At 38.2% G+C, this 19,271-nt stretch overlaps 1 protein-coding gene across 1 annotated transcript in view; it reads right to left on the bottom strand.

The window, feature by feature from the left end:
- nbeab (neurobeachin b) overlaps nucleotides 1–19,271 on the bottom strand; it is a 203,748-nt gene that overhangs the window by 88,343 nt on the left and 96,134 nt on the right. The window contains exons 32-37 of the mRNA XM_055028191.1: nucleotides 18,437–18,563; nucleotides 16,963–17,090; nucleotides 12,102–12,163; nucleotides 6,588–6,652; nucleotides 4,409–4,517; nucleotides 2,593–2,759 (exon numbers count right to left, since the gene is read on the bottom strand). Coding sequence (XP_054884166.1) covers nucleotides 2,593–2,759; nucleotides 4,409–4,517; nucleotides 6,588–6,652; nucleotides 12,102–12,163; nucleotides 16,963–17,090; nucleotides 18,437–18,563 — 658 coding nt within the window. The remainder of the gene's footprint in view (nucleotides 1–2,592; nucleotides 2,760–4,408; nucleotides 4,518–6,587; nucleotides 6,653–12,101; nucleotides 12,164–16,962; nucleotides 17,091–18,436; nucleotides 18,564–19,271) is intronic.

Below are 19,271 nucleotides of genomic sequence, written 5' to 3'. Positions count from 1 at the left end.
GGTGTGTTTAAAATTTATCTAGTGTTTTGGAAAAGTACTTGAGAATGCCAGAAAATATGTGCTCCATCGAATAAAGTCGCAATTCAATCGACACCTCTTTTATTTTTACAGGGACAGAATTTATAGTAATGCGACTTTAATGTCCTCTGTTGAAAAAGAGGCGGACATTAGCCTTCAGTGTATTCATCAGTCTTGCCTTGACATCTACTTTCACTTCGGATAAGTCTGAACTTTATAATCTGCTGCAAGGGTTCAAAGGTCAACAGCAAAGGGTACCAGGGGGCAGAGGAAATCACTCTCTTGCTGGGAAAAATTCTGACATCCAATTTTCAACTTGATTTATCAGTGTAAAGCTAAAATTGATAGTGTGTCATTACTGAGCAGAGAGCTGTCTTGGAGAGATGTATCAAAGTCTCCTCATTTTGATTTAGCACAGTGGATCAATACAACCCTATACTGTTTCAATTTGAGAAATATTGATTTTTCTATGCTGGCACTATACAAGGGAACATTCATCATCAGGCAAGCATATAGTATGATCAAACAGGCCACCGTAGGGTCTGATCTGCCTTTTCTTCAGTCTAATCGCATGACTGTAGCAGCTGTTTTCAAGGCTTGTACAGATTATTACCTCGTAGCTGCCTGTTGTCGTTTGTGCTGCAGCACACTTTCCTAATGGTGTTTGGAGCAATAAGAATGACACAAAATAAGTGGCTCACAGAGAGGCAACCTGCAAATGTCTGTAGAAAAAGACGAAACAGATTAATCTAATTCTTATCCATCTAATAAGATCAGCTGCAAACACACACTGGTGGATAAGCAACATAAACAAGTCAAAAGTTTTATTCAGCTGCCGTCCTAAGAATAATTTAATTTGTGATAGTCTGTGCTAATGATAAATATTCTTTGGCAAATCTCTAGACAGAATTTAGCAATAAAAAGGTAAAACAGTTTCTGTGTATGAGGATGAAAACATAACCAAGTAAAGGTTCGACACACACACACCCGCACGCACACACACAGTCAGCCATTCACAGAGCCTGGGGGCTTTATATTTTACAAGGGTAGCATAAATGGGAAAGTTAATGTAGCAGTGAATAAGAATAAGCTGCTGAACTGCAACACTGCCTTGAGCTTGTGAGCATATTGCATCATTTTTCTTCACCAGCAGGTTACCATTAAATTTGAATTTGTTGGAAGTTTTGTTGTATCATTTACAATGCACCCATGCTCAATAACCTTTTGTTTCAATGCAAATGCTATGCCTCTGGGTGGGGCTCCATAAATATTTGAACAAGAGCCCCAAATTCAACCCAGCACATTTTTATGGGTTGCTAAAGTTTAGTCAGATTTATTTAAAAAAATGCATTTAGACGATGCAAAAATGTTACACTCAAATTATTAGCATAATAAATGTAATTTTATCTACATTATTCCTTTAGCACCATTTTTAAATAATTTGCAATATTTGAACGCTCTCCTATATATTCAAATGCTAGCAATTAGAATAAATAATGCCAGTATATAGCATTTGAATATGAATAAAAAAATCTACCTGACATCCAGGACAAGATGACACTGTAAAGCTTCTTGGAATGTACAGCTGAAAATCTGAATCACACAACTGTGAGCTGAGCTTCAACGTGAATGAACTAAAACATGTTGTTGCATGGAAACTGGTCAGAAAATGAAACAAAAAGTCAGCTTGCAATTAACATTAGACAGATTTTAGCTTTATCTATGTGACTAGACGGTCAGAACAGAAAAATCTGTCAGTGAACACATGAAACAAATTACATTGACAACAACATTCTACGGTGTAGAATTATTAAAAAACAGATAGGCAATGTTAATAGAAGATGTTAAAAAGTGTCTAAGATAAGATCATTTCATTGTTGCTCTCTGCCATGTCTTACACACAGCGTGACGTTGTGTTAAGCATGTGAAAATTAATAACCACTTCGAATTGTCATCAGTTCTTCAGTGCTGTTCATGTTTTATTTTAAAGTTTTTTCAGATAAACTTTAAATCAGCAAAAATATTCTGATCAGTGCACCCTTAATATATCTGACCTCTTCAACAGGCTTAATTATACAATCTTTGGCGAGGTGGATAGGATCAACCTTAAAGTTTCAATTATAATTAGGTTTTTTCACCACTGTATTTTTGTAGGAAAAACAGAGGTAAGTTTCAGAGCAGAAGAGCCACTTGTTATTTTATCAGGGTTCATATGGGGAAGTCCAGTTGTTTCCACCAGGTGATATGCTTTGTTTCTCAAAATGTCAACAAAAACCTGGACAATGGTACAAAAAAAGAAACCCCACCCCCAAAATTGCTTCCACCCATGTATGTAGGATGACTAGCCAATCAACGGTCCCCTGGGAATTAGGTCACTCCACACTGTAATTGCATTTGCTGACCCAACTGCTAACCCTATCGAATCCTGGGAAAATTATATTAACCAGTCCTCCCACCAATCGAATGAAGATCACTCTAAGCAAGAAACTTTTGATGCTCCTGAAGATTGGACCTAAGATCACACATCAATGGCAGATGTTTAAGACTTAACTTGACCTGCAGGTAAAAACGTACCTCTGGCACGGTATACCCCAGGCCCCATGCTTGTTGGTGAGGATGTTGACAATCTTCTGCTTCAGTTGATTGGCTGTGACATGATCTCTATGCTTAGCAGCACTTATCAGGTGGTCACACATCTTCTCTTCTTCTTTCCTGTCTGCAGCATACTGTGCACAGCTGGACTAATGTACACAAAGAACAAAAGAACAGTGTTAACCTTGTTTGCATGGTGTCCTTTCCAAACAAAAACCATGCCTGACATTGAACTAACACCATTCAAAAAGGTTCCATTTGAATAAAGTCAGAATAATATATTTCTCCTAATAGAGCATTTGTCACGATGAGGAATGTTATGGCTTCATTCACCACACTTGAGTGCATAAAGATATTAGCGGACAGTTGAGAGATGTATTTCTGCTCCCTTAGAGGAGTGTTATAAATCAAAGAGAGCACATGGAGGTAGTTCATTCCCAAAATGTAGACAGATGAGGTTCCCTCCTAGGTAGCTGTGGACGCTGCTATTAGAAAATAAATGTTAATAGTCCCACAAAATATAGTACACTTCCATGTACAAAATACATTGGCAATATGAAAAGTTAATTGGCTTGCTGTATAGGAATCGTGGAAAATATAGAAATAGAGCCATTTTCTAAAGCAAGAATGCTATTAAAATACTACTGAAATAAAAAAGATATAAATATAAAATGAATTTGTATATTAATGTATTGATTTAGGGGCAGTAGAAGGGATCCAGGTGGTTGAAAGTAAACTAGAACAGCTCTTGTTTTCGCTTCTAAAATAAGATTGTCTTACTCTTCCACCCTGAGGGGACTCTTGCTAATATTCACAATCTAATTTGCTAACAGAAGCTGGAAGTTAATTGAATTTCCTGCTTTAAATTTGAATTCTGTCAGACACTATATTTCAACATATTCCTCATAAAGCAAATAACTCAATCGCTGCCTGTCACCCTGCATTACCACGTGACTATGTGACAAATATCAAACATTATTTATCACTTTAAAGCATATGACGCTTCTCCTTGACACCAGCTTAATTGTAAAAATGTCTTATCTGTAACCTGAATCTTCAATCATGGAGAGTGGGTAATAAAGTAATGTCAGCCCCAGATGAAAAGTGTAAGCTGTCTGGAGTTGGCAGACAGGACGGATAGGGCCAGGTACACTTCTTCCCTCCTCCACCGTTCCCTTGACACCACATATCTAGTCGTCTCTTCCAGTTTATCTAGCGGGTCAAGGATCCTCAAGAACTGTATATCAAAAAGCTGCTTGTGGCTGGCTGCTTTTCTAAGATAAGAAACATGTCATCCCTCACATGTACACGCTGTTAACAGAGGTGAATGAAGTGTTTGAGTTTAGGTTTGTAGAGATGCAAAAATACTTGCATTCTGATGTCTAGCAAAGTATTCACACCTATATTCACAACTTTCCCAGCTTTTAATGGTTGAATACACTCTTAACAGTAATCCCTGGAGTTAGTTGGTCACCAGTAATAAAGTATTCTTGCTTGGCTAACGCTATAAAAATTTTAACAATGAAGAGTCAAACCTAAAAACTATTATTGAGATTCTAAAGTTGAACAGTAAAACAGCAATCCCATTACTGTTTTACAGTAATGGGATTTGTTAAGTGCTCATCAGAGAGTGCTCAAAATAAAATTGTATTTTCACAGCATACAAAAAAATCTAATCATTTGAAGTAGATGTAGTTTAGAAAAGAACCATTAATGAAAAGAGTCATGTTTTGGTACAATTACATGAAAATCATTGATGATGTTGGCATTTAACTTGAGATGGAACAAAAGTTGATACCTCAAACTCTGCATGTTTGTGGACGTCCTCAGCTCGCTGTCTGTTCAGGATGAATTCAGCCTCATTGGCAACTCGAACGATGTGGTCCTTCATGGCATGGCACAGCAACCTTTAACATTGAACACCAACAGACACTTTTACAAATGCAATTTATGAGAAAATGTGAGAAATATAGTCAAATGGAACACTTGTGTGAAATTCAAACTCGGTTTACTACAGCGGTTCTGCAAAGGCATCGTTAGTTTGTTAGAGAACATAAGTAAAGAAACTGCATCACGAAGACCAAGAAACATATTTCAAGTCAAAGCAGAAATATACCAAGATGTGACTATCCACCTGAACTGGCAGGCAGAGCAAAGAGAACATTAACTAGAGAAATAAGAAGTCCCATATTCAGTTTGCTATGTCATGCAAAGAATACATAAAACCTGACACAAGGTTTGAAATCAAAACTGAGTTTAAACAAAGCTGAAGATTGTTGTGATGTAAAAGGACAATGAAGGGGTGTGAATATAGCTGCCAAATTGGCCTCTTTTTTCTGGTTGCACTGCAAAAATGAAAGTCAGTGACTGAGCCTTCTGTACCATTAACAAAAGAAGTCACCACTGAAACCTGTTCTGCATAATTTGATCTTTTGAAAGTAAAAAAAAAAAAGCAATATTCAGAGAACCGCCTAGTGCCTGGAAAGCTTAGAAAGCAGAAAGCTAATCTAGATGTCCTTAGGTAACAACTTTTAACATTTAAATTGTACTATCTAAAAAAAACAACTTCAACAAATAAATTCTCTGCAAATATGTTGGATGATTACAACCCATTTCACACACCATTAGGCAAGTTTTGTTTTAATTAAAACAGATCTTGTCCTTCTCTAGAGCCTCATACAGATTTTACTATTGCTTTCTGTCCCCAAGGAGAGTCATTAATCTGGAAACTACAGTCATCAGCTGCTCTCGCCTCTTTAACTGTTGACAAGCACTCATTAACAGACAGGAGTTCACAGTTCAAAGAGAGAAGCTGACAACGTGAAGCTTTGTTTCGAAACCAAGAATAGATGAGAAAGTGAGTTGACAAGTTCCAGTTAGATATCAGTTATCTACCTGGTATTTTTGCTACATGCACAGAAAGAACAATAAAAAAGCAGAAGACAAAAACACCTGAAAAAAGCTGAAAGTGAAGATTTCACAACTAATGTTTCTATGTTTGTTCGTAGCTTTGAAAAGGTAAAGGTATTTCTTTTTGTTAATGTTTGTATTGATTTGTCACTGACTGGAGTGCATTTCAGATCCCTGCATCTTATAAAATATCTGCAGAAAGATAACATAAATTGATTCATTTTCTTTTAGGTACTGATATTTTTCTCTTACTATAAAACTTCCCACAAAAAATTGCTGAAAAAGTTTCAGATCTGACTTTTTCAAATTGACATATTTGAAAAAGATCTAATGAGATTATAAAATGCCCATCTAACCCACCTATTGAATGCATCTTTTCAGAGTTTGATATGGGCAGCTGCGTTACTAAAAATAAAATAAAAAAATCATCTACTTGCGTAACGTGTCTTTGCAAATACAGCAGGAACAACATCAGTGTCAGCAACACCTTGTGAAGCAAACAGATTTACCAGCCGGTTCCTGTAGATCTGTCTAGTTAAGCAGGTTAGGTGGACACAGTCTAGTGTAAGACTGGAAAATTATGCGTCTGTCAGCAGCACCCTGGACAGCGCCGTGTGGCCCCACCAACTGAACTTCTTTGTTCTAGGGCCAGCAGGGGACAGAGAGAAACCTGCTTAGACCGAGCTTATAGCCTGGGCATTCAGGAGGACGGGGCAGATGGGTCAACAGATGGACAAGGAGGCTGAGCTGCCCCTGATCTGCTCAGAAAAACTCTGAGTCTGGCCACACCCAAACACGGAAACAGAGGAGGAAGAAGAAATGAACAAATAGAGGCAGACAACACAAGAGATGCTCTGCAGTGTTATTCGTAATTCAAGTAAAACAGCTTATTTGCCTTTATCTCACTAAGAGATCAGAGATTTAGAGCTAAGCTACACTGCTCCACTTAGCTTAACAACCTCTTTATGTCTGCCAAGAAGAAAATGATAAACTGTACATTTTGATAATAAATGTCAATATAAAACCACTGCTGGGCTGTGTGATTTTGAAATGAATGTTTGAATTACCTTCCTTCATTTATTAGCTCAATGAAAGCGAGGCCAGCATTCTTCTGAATGGAGTTCTGCCACTCCTGAAACAAAAAGAGACAGTCATTCAAACCAGCATAATTACAATAAAGTAAAAGTCTATTATAAAGTCAAATCCTATAATGTTAAAGTAGATTATGAGGTACTATTTTGATCCACTATGTAACTAAATCTTTTTTTGATGCATATTTCAAGTGTAATTTAGATTACATCCCATAGCTTGAAATTCAAGTGGGTAAAGAAAGCATTTAGTTGATATATCCTTCGAGGAAAAAAAGTGATTTCTATAAAAAGCTGAAATTCTGCACCACATGTGAGGCAACGTTTTCTTCCTCTGTGAACAGATCTGTAAACACAGGAGAGATGTAATTATGGGATGAAATTGTATCCTCTCGCTTAAATACAGCCATTTCCTCCGTCCCTTACAGTGACAGATTACTGAGCAGGCTCAGTGAGCCCTGAAGTGTGCTCCTGGAACGGATCCGAGCCGTGGCCTGGCTGGAGTGCCAGCACTTGCCGTCTCACAACAGGCTCTGGAAATGATTAAAAAGCAGTTTGAGAGTGTGCCTTTCACTGTGGGAAACTCAGTTTTCCTGTAACCTTTCTGAGGTGCAAATGAAAGAGAAAACAGAGAAGGCCGCGGTTCACGAAAAGGGAGGGGGCATGCAGAAAATAAAAAGAAAATATTTGAGTTCCCAAAGGTTTTGAGCAAATATGTAATTTAAGAGTATCTAAAGATAAGAAGTTCTATTCATGCTCAGCAATCACACCGAGTAATTTAATTGCCATAAACATTATACAATGAATATTTTATTTGAAAAATGTTGTTCTTTGCTATTTTGTCATGCTTAAATACTTAAGATAATCAAAATACCTATATCCTATATTCGTATAACAAGAGTGGAAAGAAATTACAAAATTTCAAACAATTTTATATATTGAGGGAAAAAAAGAATTAACCACAAACTTGGTCCTGTTTGAAGGTTAGTGCACACCTTTTTAAAACCATGACTTAATTCCTGCTTTTTGAAAAGATGGCAATTAATAGAAACAGCCTTTTTAGGATAATGCAACAGGACCTCAATCTGATTAAGTCCAGTGTTTGTCTAGACCACTTCTAACTAACTCTTACTTTGTTTTCTTTGAGCTGTTAGGTAGTAAGCTTGCTAGTGTGTTGTCCTGTCACATAACATTACACATAACAACATTATGTTTGAGCTTAAAGTCATAAACTCATGGCTGACTGTCCTTTAGCACTTTGTGGTACAGATAAAAAAATCACCATTGCATTCCTGCAGTAATCTGTGGGTGATGATGAGATCATGAGTGAAAATAGTACCAAACCATCCCAGTACCACAAAGATTTGTAACTGTTGATCTTTGTTAATTTTCTGATATGCTGTTAGTTTTTCTCCAGATGTAACACGAGGAACATCTTCCAAAATTTCCGCTTTGTTTTTTGCCTGAGAAGTCTCCTAGGGATGCAAGTTTTGCTGGGGATTTTTTTTTTTTGTTGCCATTTTTGAATGATGAACTCTGACCTTAACAGAGTAAAGTGAGGCTTGCAGTTTCTTCAGATGTTATTCTGAGTTCTATTATGTATTACTAGACTCATAGCCAATGCCCTCTTGAGGTAGTTTTGCCAGGACAGAAATTTCAGGAACGGTTCTCCAGTCCTTAGTGAAAAACGACTCTTACTGTGTTTCATTAAAGTCCCAAAAATGGCTCAGTAGCTCTTTCCAGACTGACAGATATTGCTGAATTAGTTTCTCATCTGTTCTTAAATTCCTTTACATCAGGGCACAAGGTGCTACCTTTTGGGATCTTTTAGCCTAATTCATGCTGTTACACTAGTTCTACTGTATTTATGCAACTTCCTGATTCCACAGGTCTGGTAGTAATTATGGGATGTAATGAGCTGAAATTCAATTCAGATTTCCAAAGAATGTAGTATAGAAAAGGTGATTCATGATTTAAAAACAAGTGATTACAGCTTCCTGCTTTTGCCCTTAGTGAATGAAATCACTTGAAAACTATTTTTTCTACTGATCTATGTCTAAAATTAATGTTGGTGTGCAGTTCTAACCTATTTAAGTGTGGCAAAAGAACAAACCAGCAGAACTGTAAGTGGATCAATTATTCACAGATCTAACATATAACAGATGCAAAACAGTGACAAACTCTTTACTCTGTCTGTACACAGTTAGCAGCCTTCCTTGTGTATATCAGAATAACTGACACTGACATTATTATGTATGGGCAAATTCTTTTGTGAACAGTTGTCGTGACTGACACATTCTGGTTCATGCGAGACTACACAGTCTGACCCCATGATGCTTTAAGTCAGCGATATGGTGCTGACAAACTGCTGAGCATCTGGGCTCCAAATGTTCTCCATGACCTCCTTTCTTCACTTACAGTATCTGCCTAGAAGTAGGCTGTTGTTGATTTAGACAGGGATCATGTATGCCCAGTCGTCCAAGGTTTCCCTCTCACCGCGCTCACGTGACAAAAATAAATACGGAAATCGAGGCAGATGTGACATTCAGGGAGATGCCAGGAAAGCGGCAGCAGGTCAGTGGAGGTAAGGCGTGAGCGAGTCAAATTTGCTATCTTGTCTAAGGAATGCATGTTGACAGCTGAGATAGCACTTCAGAGACTTTCTACTTCTTTTTTTCTCTCTCTTTTACAAGAGAGAAAAATTCACAATAGAGGCTGTCTTTGATTGCAGATATTTGAAAAAAAGTTCTCTGGTGCCCATTTGAAGTGAATCAGGGCTGACATGCTCCCCCTTAAAAGAAAAAGATGCTGCCTTTGCAGAGCCTGACCAGAATGCGGCACCTCTAATTAAACTTACTCTACAAAGAAAATTTAAATCAGAAAATATACTAATAGTAAAAAAAAACTGCCAACAATAAAGAACAGTCATAGTCTGGCTTTACTAGGATATATTTTGCCATTCTTTGGTCTAAGCTTTGAGAAATAACAAAATCGCCTAAAATCCCTAAACTCCCATCCCAGTAAACAGCTTTTAGGTCTTTAGAAGAATCACTCTCCTCCCACTTTCATCTTCCTGAAATTCAGCAGGGCTTTAAGTATTTGTGGTGTTTCAATCCAACCTGTCAGTATGTGGGAGCCTTTGCTTTTATCTGCTCAGCTTTGCTCTGTTATAGTCTCCACATCTGGGGGCCTTCCATCAGTAAATCTCAGTGGCTCCACTCTAGAACCCCCCAAACCCCCATACATGTTTAAGCTGTTACAAAAAACAGAGCTGCTTGACCTTTTCATTCAGCTGCCCAGGCTGAGGAGAGACACACCGTGTCTGCAGACGAGGCCAGCCACACCATGATTGCCATGATTAGTATGCAAAAATAAGAAAAGGCAGATCATTAGCACTAATTTATTCATAAAACTGACAGTCCACAAAACAGAAAAGGACTAAAGGTCAGCTAAATGCCCTCCTGGCTGTCCTAAAACATTAAAGCTGAAATATGTAAGGAATGTGTCAAAGCTGGCATGTCGAGGAAGTGTCAGCCAACCCTCAGACTGCATCAGAAAAACCTGCTGCACTGTTTAAAAATCACTTGAGATGCTCCCAAAGATATTAATTAGGAGCCTTTTTCTAATCCTTTTGAGTCAATACATGCTATCTGACGATGATAAGGGTTAAAATTATGAAATTTTGTGCAACTGGTGAATGTTTGGAAGTAAAAGATTTTTTACTCTATCAAAAGCTGCAATCTAGTAATACAAATATTTGTCCAAGTCTGTTTAGTTTCTTACACATGAGGTGCCTAAATGTGAGAAAAGGATTATCTAGTGCTTTCAATGATTTTCATAGCCTTTTATGGTCTTCATCAGATTGCCTTTTTTATGTAGGTCATCCAAGTCACTCATGCAGGTCATCTGGAATATGTTTCTACCCAAAGTAAAAATGTTCTGATTGCTCCCCCTACCTGTGAAAAGACCTTTGTGAAGAACAAAGGCCAGTCAAGCCTTGCTAATTCTCTTTTTCTGAATTTTTATCTCACTTTTAGAAATTTGGACTATTTCTTACTCATTTAACCTAATTTTTGTTGCATTAGGTTAGTTATCTAACAAATATATTTTTATTTACTACTCTTGTTTCGTTTTATGCCTTTGTTGAGTTAACCATTTGACTATATATTGTTTCCTCTTTGTGATCTTAGCTGTACCACTTCTTAGGATTTTCTGTCCTTCTTAATTTTTATGTATATCTCTATTATCCCTGCGTCATTACCACAGCTGTATTTACTTAGTGAAACATGGACTCTGTTTCTCCACATGCCAAGCCCTCTTCTGTTTCACTTTTTGTGCTAATTTTCTTGTTTGAGACTCTTGGCACATACATAATCACAAGCTGATAAACTGGAGTCAGTGTCTTACCAAATCACCCTTCGAAATGTAGAAAAACAGTGTGTTTAACCAGCTAGCTTTCCCCTGAGTCACAGCTTAAAGAAGCTAAAAAAAAAAAAAAAAAACTGCCATTACAGCATTATTATTTTTCAATCATATTAGTTGCTAAGATAAGTAGATTGATTATGAACAGAGGAGAGTTAGGAGGTAATACCTCATCCCTAGTTGAAAGGCTGTAGACACCCAGCTATACAGTCCAGTTTCAAGGTCTCATGGTCTGATCAATATCTCAGCCTAGGTTTCATCCCCAGAGCCCCTAATGGCAGGAACCTCTGGAGCCTCAGTAATGCTATCTGTTTAAAAGGGGGGATGGACTCAGGCCCTTAACAGCATGCTGACGCTTTCATCTGCAATAAATCCTAGAGCTGGAAAGACAGCTCACCATAGATACTTCACAGACCAAGAAACATCACAAAAAGTAGCCCTTCAAAAACTATCACAAGAGCAACAATATTTCAGTTCTGGCTGCCCCATCTATGCACTGTTGGTTTTTTTCTTTTTTTCAGGAAAGCTCCTGAATAATGGCCTCCATATAACATAGGTTGAGCTCCCTGCTGCACAGAGCCTTGGATTTTGGATGCCTCGAAGAGAGCACAGTGGCGATCTACCTCCTCCAGTCACAAGGATCCACAGAGAGGCACCAAGTAATGGCTTCCTTATGGGCTCCTGATGCAAGACTGATGGGCTGACAAAAGGTATGTTAAATATCTCCTGTTGTAACTGCTACATCAGGGCTCTGACCTTCTCTAAAACATGGGCTTAACAAGGGATTCAGAGGGTCAGCTCAGAGGTGATCAGTCACTTGCAGGGACATGAGGTGGGGCTCATTTTCTTAAAGGAAGGTTTGGGATTAGTGCTCCCGGGTGTAGCGAGAAAGTCATTGGGTTGTCAGAAAGCTGTATGTCTCTGATTGGCTTGGAGAAAGCAAACTAAAATGATATGCACGGGATAGCTTAAACTCCAAGATAAATAAGACAACTCGCACTCCAAGGGAAAAAGAGCGAGAAGAAAAAAAGGCTTTCAAGGGATGATGGGGGAATATATATATTTATTTACCTGAGAACAAAGAAGCATGACGAGCTCCACTACTGAGGTGCTTGACTTCATACATACGAGACCTATCAAGACAGCAGATGAAAAGAATAGTTATGAACCAGGAATGTAGGTAGACATGTTTTAAACAGAGAATCTGTAAGGATCAATATTTACTACATTAGTTAAGACAGAAGATGGTGTCTTAAAGATAAACAATGCAGCACAGACGTTAAAATTTCACCTGGATTCACCACTGGATCTGGCTTCAAACTCTTAGCTGTGTTTCCAATTTGCTATTAAACTATTTAAGCAACATCTGTAACAGATAAGCATTCTTCACACAACCACATCTACATTTACACATTCCACACGCTCACAGCAGACATTCACAGCTTCTTCCCCAGCCTCCGTCCTGCAGACGGTGAGCCACCGAAGCAGACAACTCTAATGAAACATGGACAGGTGTGAAAAGCTCATTTGTAGAAACGGTGCCTGCAACTGGTTTTATATTCTGCGCCTTTCTGCTGCACCTGGAGAGAATCATGAGAGGTGCAATCAGCAGTGAAAGTAACTCTCAAGGACTAATTAAAGATGAGGCAGACTAAAACTCAATATCCTACCCGTGCTTTGGTTCAAAAGATGGGGGTGGGTGATAAAAGAGACGACAAAGCTTTGCAAAAGTGTCCATATCCCTTGAACATTTTCACAGTTTGTGAAAATTGGTAACAGAGTCTGTTACCAATTTTCTGTAAAAAGTAGAACAGAATTTTCAAATGGAAAGAAAGTGATGAATGGTTCTAAAACACCTTTTGCAAAAAAAAAAAAAGAAATAAATAGCATTTTATTTCAATCCCCTTCACTGCCATGCTCTAAATAAAAATCCATTGTAACCAATAACCATAACAAGCCACTTCATTAATAATATATTTCCCATGAAAGCCTCACATGTTTATGCAAGAATGTTATGGAGGAAAAAGCATCATGAAGACTAAGCAAAACATCAGACAGGTCAGAGAAAAGGTTGTGAACAAGTTTAAAGCAGGGTTACATAATATAACATAATATTAGGTTCAGTCCATCTTCCAAAAATGGAAAGAGTATGGCACAACTGCAAACCTACCAGGACATGGCCACCCACGTAAACCGACAGACTGGGCAGAGAGAGCATTAACCAGAAAACAAGCCAAGAAGCCTGTGGCGGCTCTAAAGGAGCCAAGGAGACCCACATCTCAAGTGGGCGAATCTGTCGACACGACAACTGAAAGAAGAAAGCCGTTACTGAAAGAAAGCCATAAAAAGTCCTGTTTGCAATTTTGCACCAGTAATGCAGGGAAGACAGCAAACAGAAAATAAGGTTGAGACTAAAACATTTTTGGCATTTTTGGCCTACATGCTAAATTGTATGTGTAACTTATTTTGCATAAACCTGAGACTTGGATTGAAATTTATGTTCCAGAACAACAAAAGTCACTAGAATCACAGCAAGAACTACAATGGAAGGATTTTGATCAAAGTATTTTCATGTGCTGGAGTGGTCCAGTCAAAGTTCAGAGGTGGATACAATTGAGGATCTGTGCCAAGTGTTGAACATTGCTGTTACAAACCCTCACCTTCAATCTGATTGAGTCCTGGTTAACATACATGAGCATATTTTGAGTCTCTAGATGTGGAAAAAAATTGTAGACATATACCCAAAATTACTTGCAGCTGCAATTACAGTTAAAATCGGTCCTAAAAAGAACTTAGTTCAGTTGGGCTAAACACAGACATATCCCACGCTAACAAGTTGTATTTCTTTCTTTCCATTTCACAGTTATAGAATGTTTTCTGTTAGTATTTCACCCATTATCCAAACATATTGTCTTTTGTTGTTGTAACGCGGTAAATTGTGAAATACAAAATCAAGATATGAATACATTTGCAAGGCACTCCATTCTTAGTTTCAGTTTGGCAATTACAAAATATTTAGGAACTGTTTGGACTTCATTATGGTTAAATTGAAACAGTGCAAGGAAACAAATCTGATAAAAAAAATAATCTAGCTTCCAAAAAAGGACATTAAAGTTTAAACTACAAGTAAATTTGAATATGCAAAAGGGCTAATCTTTGTCGGCAAAATTGACAATAAAGTAGAGGAAAAAAGAGAAAGTAGCACTTTAAAACATTGAAAACTCATTTTGAAATTTATTGCAGTTGAAGATGCAAAATTAACATGAAGTTAAAGTTTCTACATCTACAAACAACTGTTTTTCATACAAAAACATAGCAAAATAAAAATGTATTGATCATTTAGAGGTGTCTTTTTCTTGTTCTGTTTAACAGCGGAAACTACTCAAAGGAACATATTGTAAGTACTCTAAGAGGAAGTGACCCTTCTCTTGTACATGGAGTGCCACGTTTGACCCCTTGTTATAGCAGTGACATGCGAGCCATAAGTCAGTCCGGTCTGACAAGGGAGTCAGGTGGCCGACTGACCCTGGCCTTGTGCTGGTAGACAAACTAAATGCATTCTATTTAAACACTCCCTGCCAGTCCTTTCCTGTAAACAGCGCAGGGTTGAGGCACGGGTGAATGTGGCATTGTGGGGTGATGTGGCGGCAGGCTGGGCCACTCAAGGGACAGCGAGAAGCAGGCGGCAGGCATCACAACAGCAGCAGTGTTCGTGCACAGCCCTTACCCACCAACTCCAAGTGTGAAGCTCTTAGTGCACTCAACATAATTGCTGCAGTGACCACGCATCTGAAAAGGGGGTGAAGGAACAGGGTGAGGGAACGGGGCACAGAGGGCACAGGAGGGCTTGACCCAAGGCAATCAAAAGAGTGATGGATGGGCGGTAATTACTGGTAAATGGAGCGCCTTTGCACTGCAGCACAGTATTTCAACTGTGTGCCTGGGAAGGTCCAGGAAGAAAAGTAGAGAGAGAAACAGAAAGTACAAAATCAGCATGAGCACAAACAGACCGCAGCGAATTCACTCTAAGGTAGCTCAACACAGTTAAGCATTCTATATACATCTAAGTGTAAGTTAAGAATCTGTGTACTTATTATTTCAGATAAAGTTGTTCTAATCCAGAACAGAAAGTGCTTTTCAGAGACTCAGACAGGGTTAAACATGTCTGGTGAAGAGCGCAGAGGACCCAGCTGTCTATCTACGACCTTGTTTGTTGGGTTTACAGTCTGCAGCCCGAGATCAGCCTTGGTTTGTCAGCTTGGTCAGTCTGCTGACAGACTGTGAGTGAAAGGGTAACAGACATATTCACACTTGTCAAAGCTTTGCTACCTGAATTTTCTTTCCTCCCTCTTGACATTGAGCAAGAAGCCTCAGCCAAACGTCAATCCAAGACATCTTCTCAACATGTTTGCGGTGCAACCATGTTGTAACAGAGTAAAACATCTCAGTGCAATATTTGAAATTAAGTTTGGTTTGATTTTCAGAGTCAACAACAAACTGAAAAAAAATAAAATAGATTTTTTTTAAATCTAGAAATTACATTTATTTTTAATTTATAGTCTATATAAAGAACACATGTTTTGTCAAAGGAATGTTAAAAACATGAAGGGAGCACATTGTTTCAGTTGGCTTCACTCCACTTGTTCTGCTGAGAGTACGAGTAAGTTTACTTCTACGAGAAAACAGCTTGAAACTTAGATAGAATCAAAAATTATTTTGGCTTGTAAGTTAAACGGCAAAAAAAGTCCATAAATATAATTTGCACTGTGCACACCCAGGCAAACATTTGCAGACTGAGTGTCGCACATGTGCATGCCGACTGAAGTGCCATAGTGATCTTGTGAATCCAAGCCAAAGCCTGGGGAGCAGTGTGTAAGCTTTCTCTCATATAAGTTTATGAGGTTAGGCACAAAAAGTTCTGACATGATTTTCAAGCTAAAGCTGCTGTCACATGGCATAGATGTGTTTTTTTCTGTGAAATTTTGCAGTGAGCAACTGAAACTGAAGGTCAGGGACAATTAACATTGTTGGGATACTTTCAAATCCGTAAGCATTACGCACACAAAAAGCAAAATATTTTATTCATAATATTTACAGTTTATTAAATGAGTTGCCAGAAAATATATGAGACAAGTTTTCAATGTTTGGATGTAGCACAAAGCAACACAGTACCACAAACATCCCCAACCTGTTGCTGCATCCTGGTCAGCTGGCTGAAAGGAAGTCCATACATACAAATTCTGCTGCTAGAAAAATTTTCCACATGTGTAACACACAGTGACAGCAGTGTGAAATCTATCACTCATTGACATAAAGATGTTAAGCAGCCAACTGCAACCTGGTTACTCAAGCAGATAGCGCAGCTTATTATCCATCTAATATCAACTCCCAGTCTGTGTTCAAAAGGTGCATTTTTATTAACAGTAAGCACTGCAAAACTATTATCATGCATAGCTTTTCAAAAATTTATAATTTTACATAAAAACAGGATTTTTTGTCTTTTTTTTATTTAAAAAAATTCTAATTTTTATTTTTTAGTGCCAACATTAAGTTTATACCTACAATTTTTTATTAAATTTTGACCATTAAAAATATAACAATAACAATCCCTGACTGCTAACCCCAATTTTCTTGCAGTAAATGATAAGAAAATTCTACAAAAGCCCAAACAAAAAAATACTCCTGGATTTATATGGTTGTAAAAATAAACCAGTTTCATTTTTACAACTGCATCCAGGGAGTGACAAAGAAAACCAAACATTCATAGGAGATGAAATGTTAGGAACTCCTGCTTGTGTGCAAAAACTGACTTTCTTGTCCAAGACTTCTGCTGAGGGTGCACACATCGATGGAGCAGCCAGTCAAACTAATACTGTACAACAGGAGGCTGACAGAGACATGAAAGCAGGCAGAATTTAAAATACAACCATACCTTCGATTAGTAACTCTTGTCCATGGCTGCCCAGCAGAGTCCGTGACAGAAAGGGTGCAAAGTCCACAAAGATTTCTCTCAACAAGGGAGCCACTTTCTCCAATGCTCTCTCTAATTTTGTAGTGATGCTGTAAAATGAACACCAAAATACATCAAAAGAGTAGGGTTAAACTGAAACAAAATGAAGATAATGTAACATCATATCAAGCTATAGTCAGAAAGAAATGATTAAATTGGCAAACAAGCACAATGCTGCCAGCAGTTAGTCAGCTTTCCAGGGTTGTGGAGGAGGCAAATATCACGAGTGTGGTTGCCATCAACAGAAATGTCAATAACAAGTTGTCTGAACATATTTAAGCAGCTAGCTGATTTTTTTTTAGAGAGACATGTGGCCAGGGCTACAAGGGAGATCACAGTAATTCAGGGCTGGAGAAGAAGAGCCGTACAGTAGTCACTGCATGAGTCCGCCTGACGTTATCTGAACACCTTCAGAAAATCAGCAATATGGAGTCATGCAGCTATTCAACTCAGACTGAATACAGAAAGAGATGCGAGTCGAGCCTCTGCTTATCTGTGTGCTCTTAGGTGTACACACAAAGATGAAAAAAGGCAACCTTAAGAGAGCTGTAGCTTGTTTTCTTTCCTAAGACGGGCAAAAAGCAGATAGACAGAGAGAGACAGCAAGGCTTGGTGTAGGATTTGGATGGATGTGTAGTGTAATCTGCCCCACAGCCAGCTGAGAAGACACAGCATAGGCATAACACATTGGCATAAAACGGAGGATGCAAGCTGAAGGTTTAGGTGACTCGCACAGATGGGCCTGCTTCTCCGTAGGCTGCCTGTAATCCTGTCAGAGAGCTAAAGGGTTTCGGCTCAGAAGGTGTCAGTCCTTTAGGTAGTGGATTATGGTCTATTTCACAAAAGATAAAGATGGAAAGAGAAGATGCAACCCTTGTAAGATAAAATTATTAATCAAGAAATAAAGAATATATTGCATACTACAAAATAAAAGAGCATATTAGAAAAACCATATATAAGAATTTTATTTTTTTAACTTATTTGTTTTGTGGAGCACATATTTTAGCATAGGCGCTTTACTCTCCTCTCAATCTGCAGCAGAAAAATAGTATGAGTGATATTAGTTACTGCAGCCATGGAAGACAAATTTTTACTCCTCAAGCACAACACTTGGACAACGACACACTGTGGAGAAAGATCTTGTTTTGTATGTTTGAATGTATGGAGGTGAGACAAGGTCCCAACCAGATATATGTGCAAAGCTATGGACATGTCAGGCTTGATAAACATAAATGGGGATTTATAAATACATAAAATCACACAATTAGGATAAAATCATATTTATAAAAACATGCATTACATACACCCAACTTTGTAGTCACTGATGTCGTCCATTAGTGACACAAACTGAGTTAGCAACACAGAACGCTAAGAAGGTCAAAAAGACAAGTTGAACCTCATATTTTCGACTGTGTCTTCAGGCATGGGGGCCACGGTTTGCACGGCAGGGAGATTTTTACTCGTTGCGCCATTGACAAAACTGGTGGAAGACGATGCAGAGGCGGAGGCTGCCTCAGCGGCGCCTGCAGGGGAACAAAAGAGTAGTCTGCATTTATGAAGAGCAGAAGTATTCCTCGCTATGTTCAACGAAAATAAATTGAATAGGTTCTAGATGTCTGGTTTCAGATGTCCCATCTCAAAAGTGAAGCGGACATGGACGAACGGATGGATGTTTTAAATGTGAACTTTTTAATTTTAAATGTTAAACTTTTAACATTCTAATACTGTAAAGCAGAAAACACAAAACCTATATTTAAATATATATATATATATATATATATATATTGCTCCAATAAAATCACATTTTGGCACCCTGTAGACTTCAGCTCGATTTGCAAAAGTTCAAATTTCAACAGTTAAAATCATCATTTTCCCTCTTTTCTGAAGCCAAGTCAAAATGTGTTGAAGATTCAATATGTAAAAATAATATATTTACTAAAACTATTTCCTCACCTAAATGACCTTGAATTAAAGCAGTGATTATCAGGACACTTATTCAAATGTGAAGCATCACATTTATACGAAAGCAGATGGTCACCTTTAAACTTTTCTCACTAAATGGCAAAGCTCACGAGGTCTGGGTGTAAATGTGCGGTTTTAGCTAAAAGAAAGCCCATTTTTATTTGGATACATTTCTCACATTCCTGAGCCAGGGGCTCAAAAGGGAGAGGGGTGCTTTCTTTGAAAAATGAGCACACTGAACTTGTGGGGAAGCTCTGAATGTTTAGGGT

The sequence above is a fragment of the Poeciliopsis prolifica genome, unplaced genomic scaffold (genome assembly GCF_027474105.1).
Source record: "Poeciliopsis prolifica strain line A6 unplaced genomic scaffold, Auburn_PproV2 SCAFFOLD004, whole genome shotgun sequence".
NCBI lineage: Eukaryota > Metazoa > Chordata > Actinopteri > Cyprinodontiformes > Poeciliidae > Poeciliopsis > Poeciliopsis prolifica.
The sequence above is the reverse complement of the archived record's forward strand: the minus strand, read 5'-3'. Positions and strand labels throughout refer to the sequence as shown.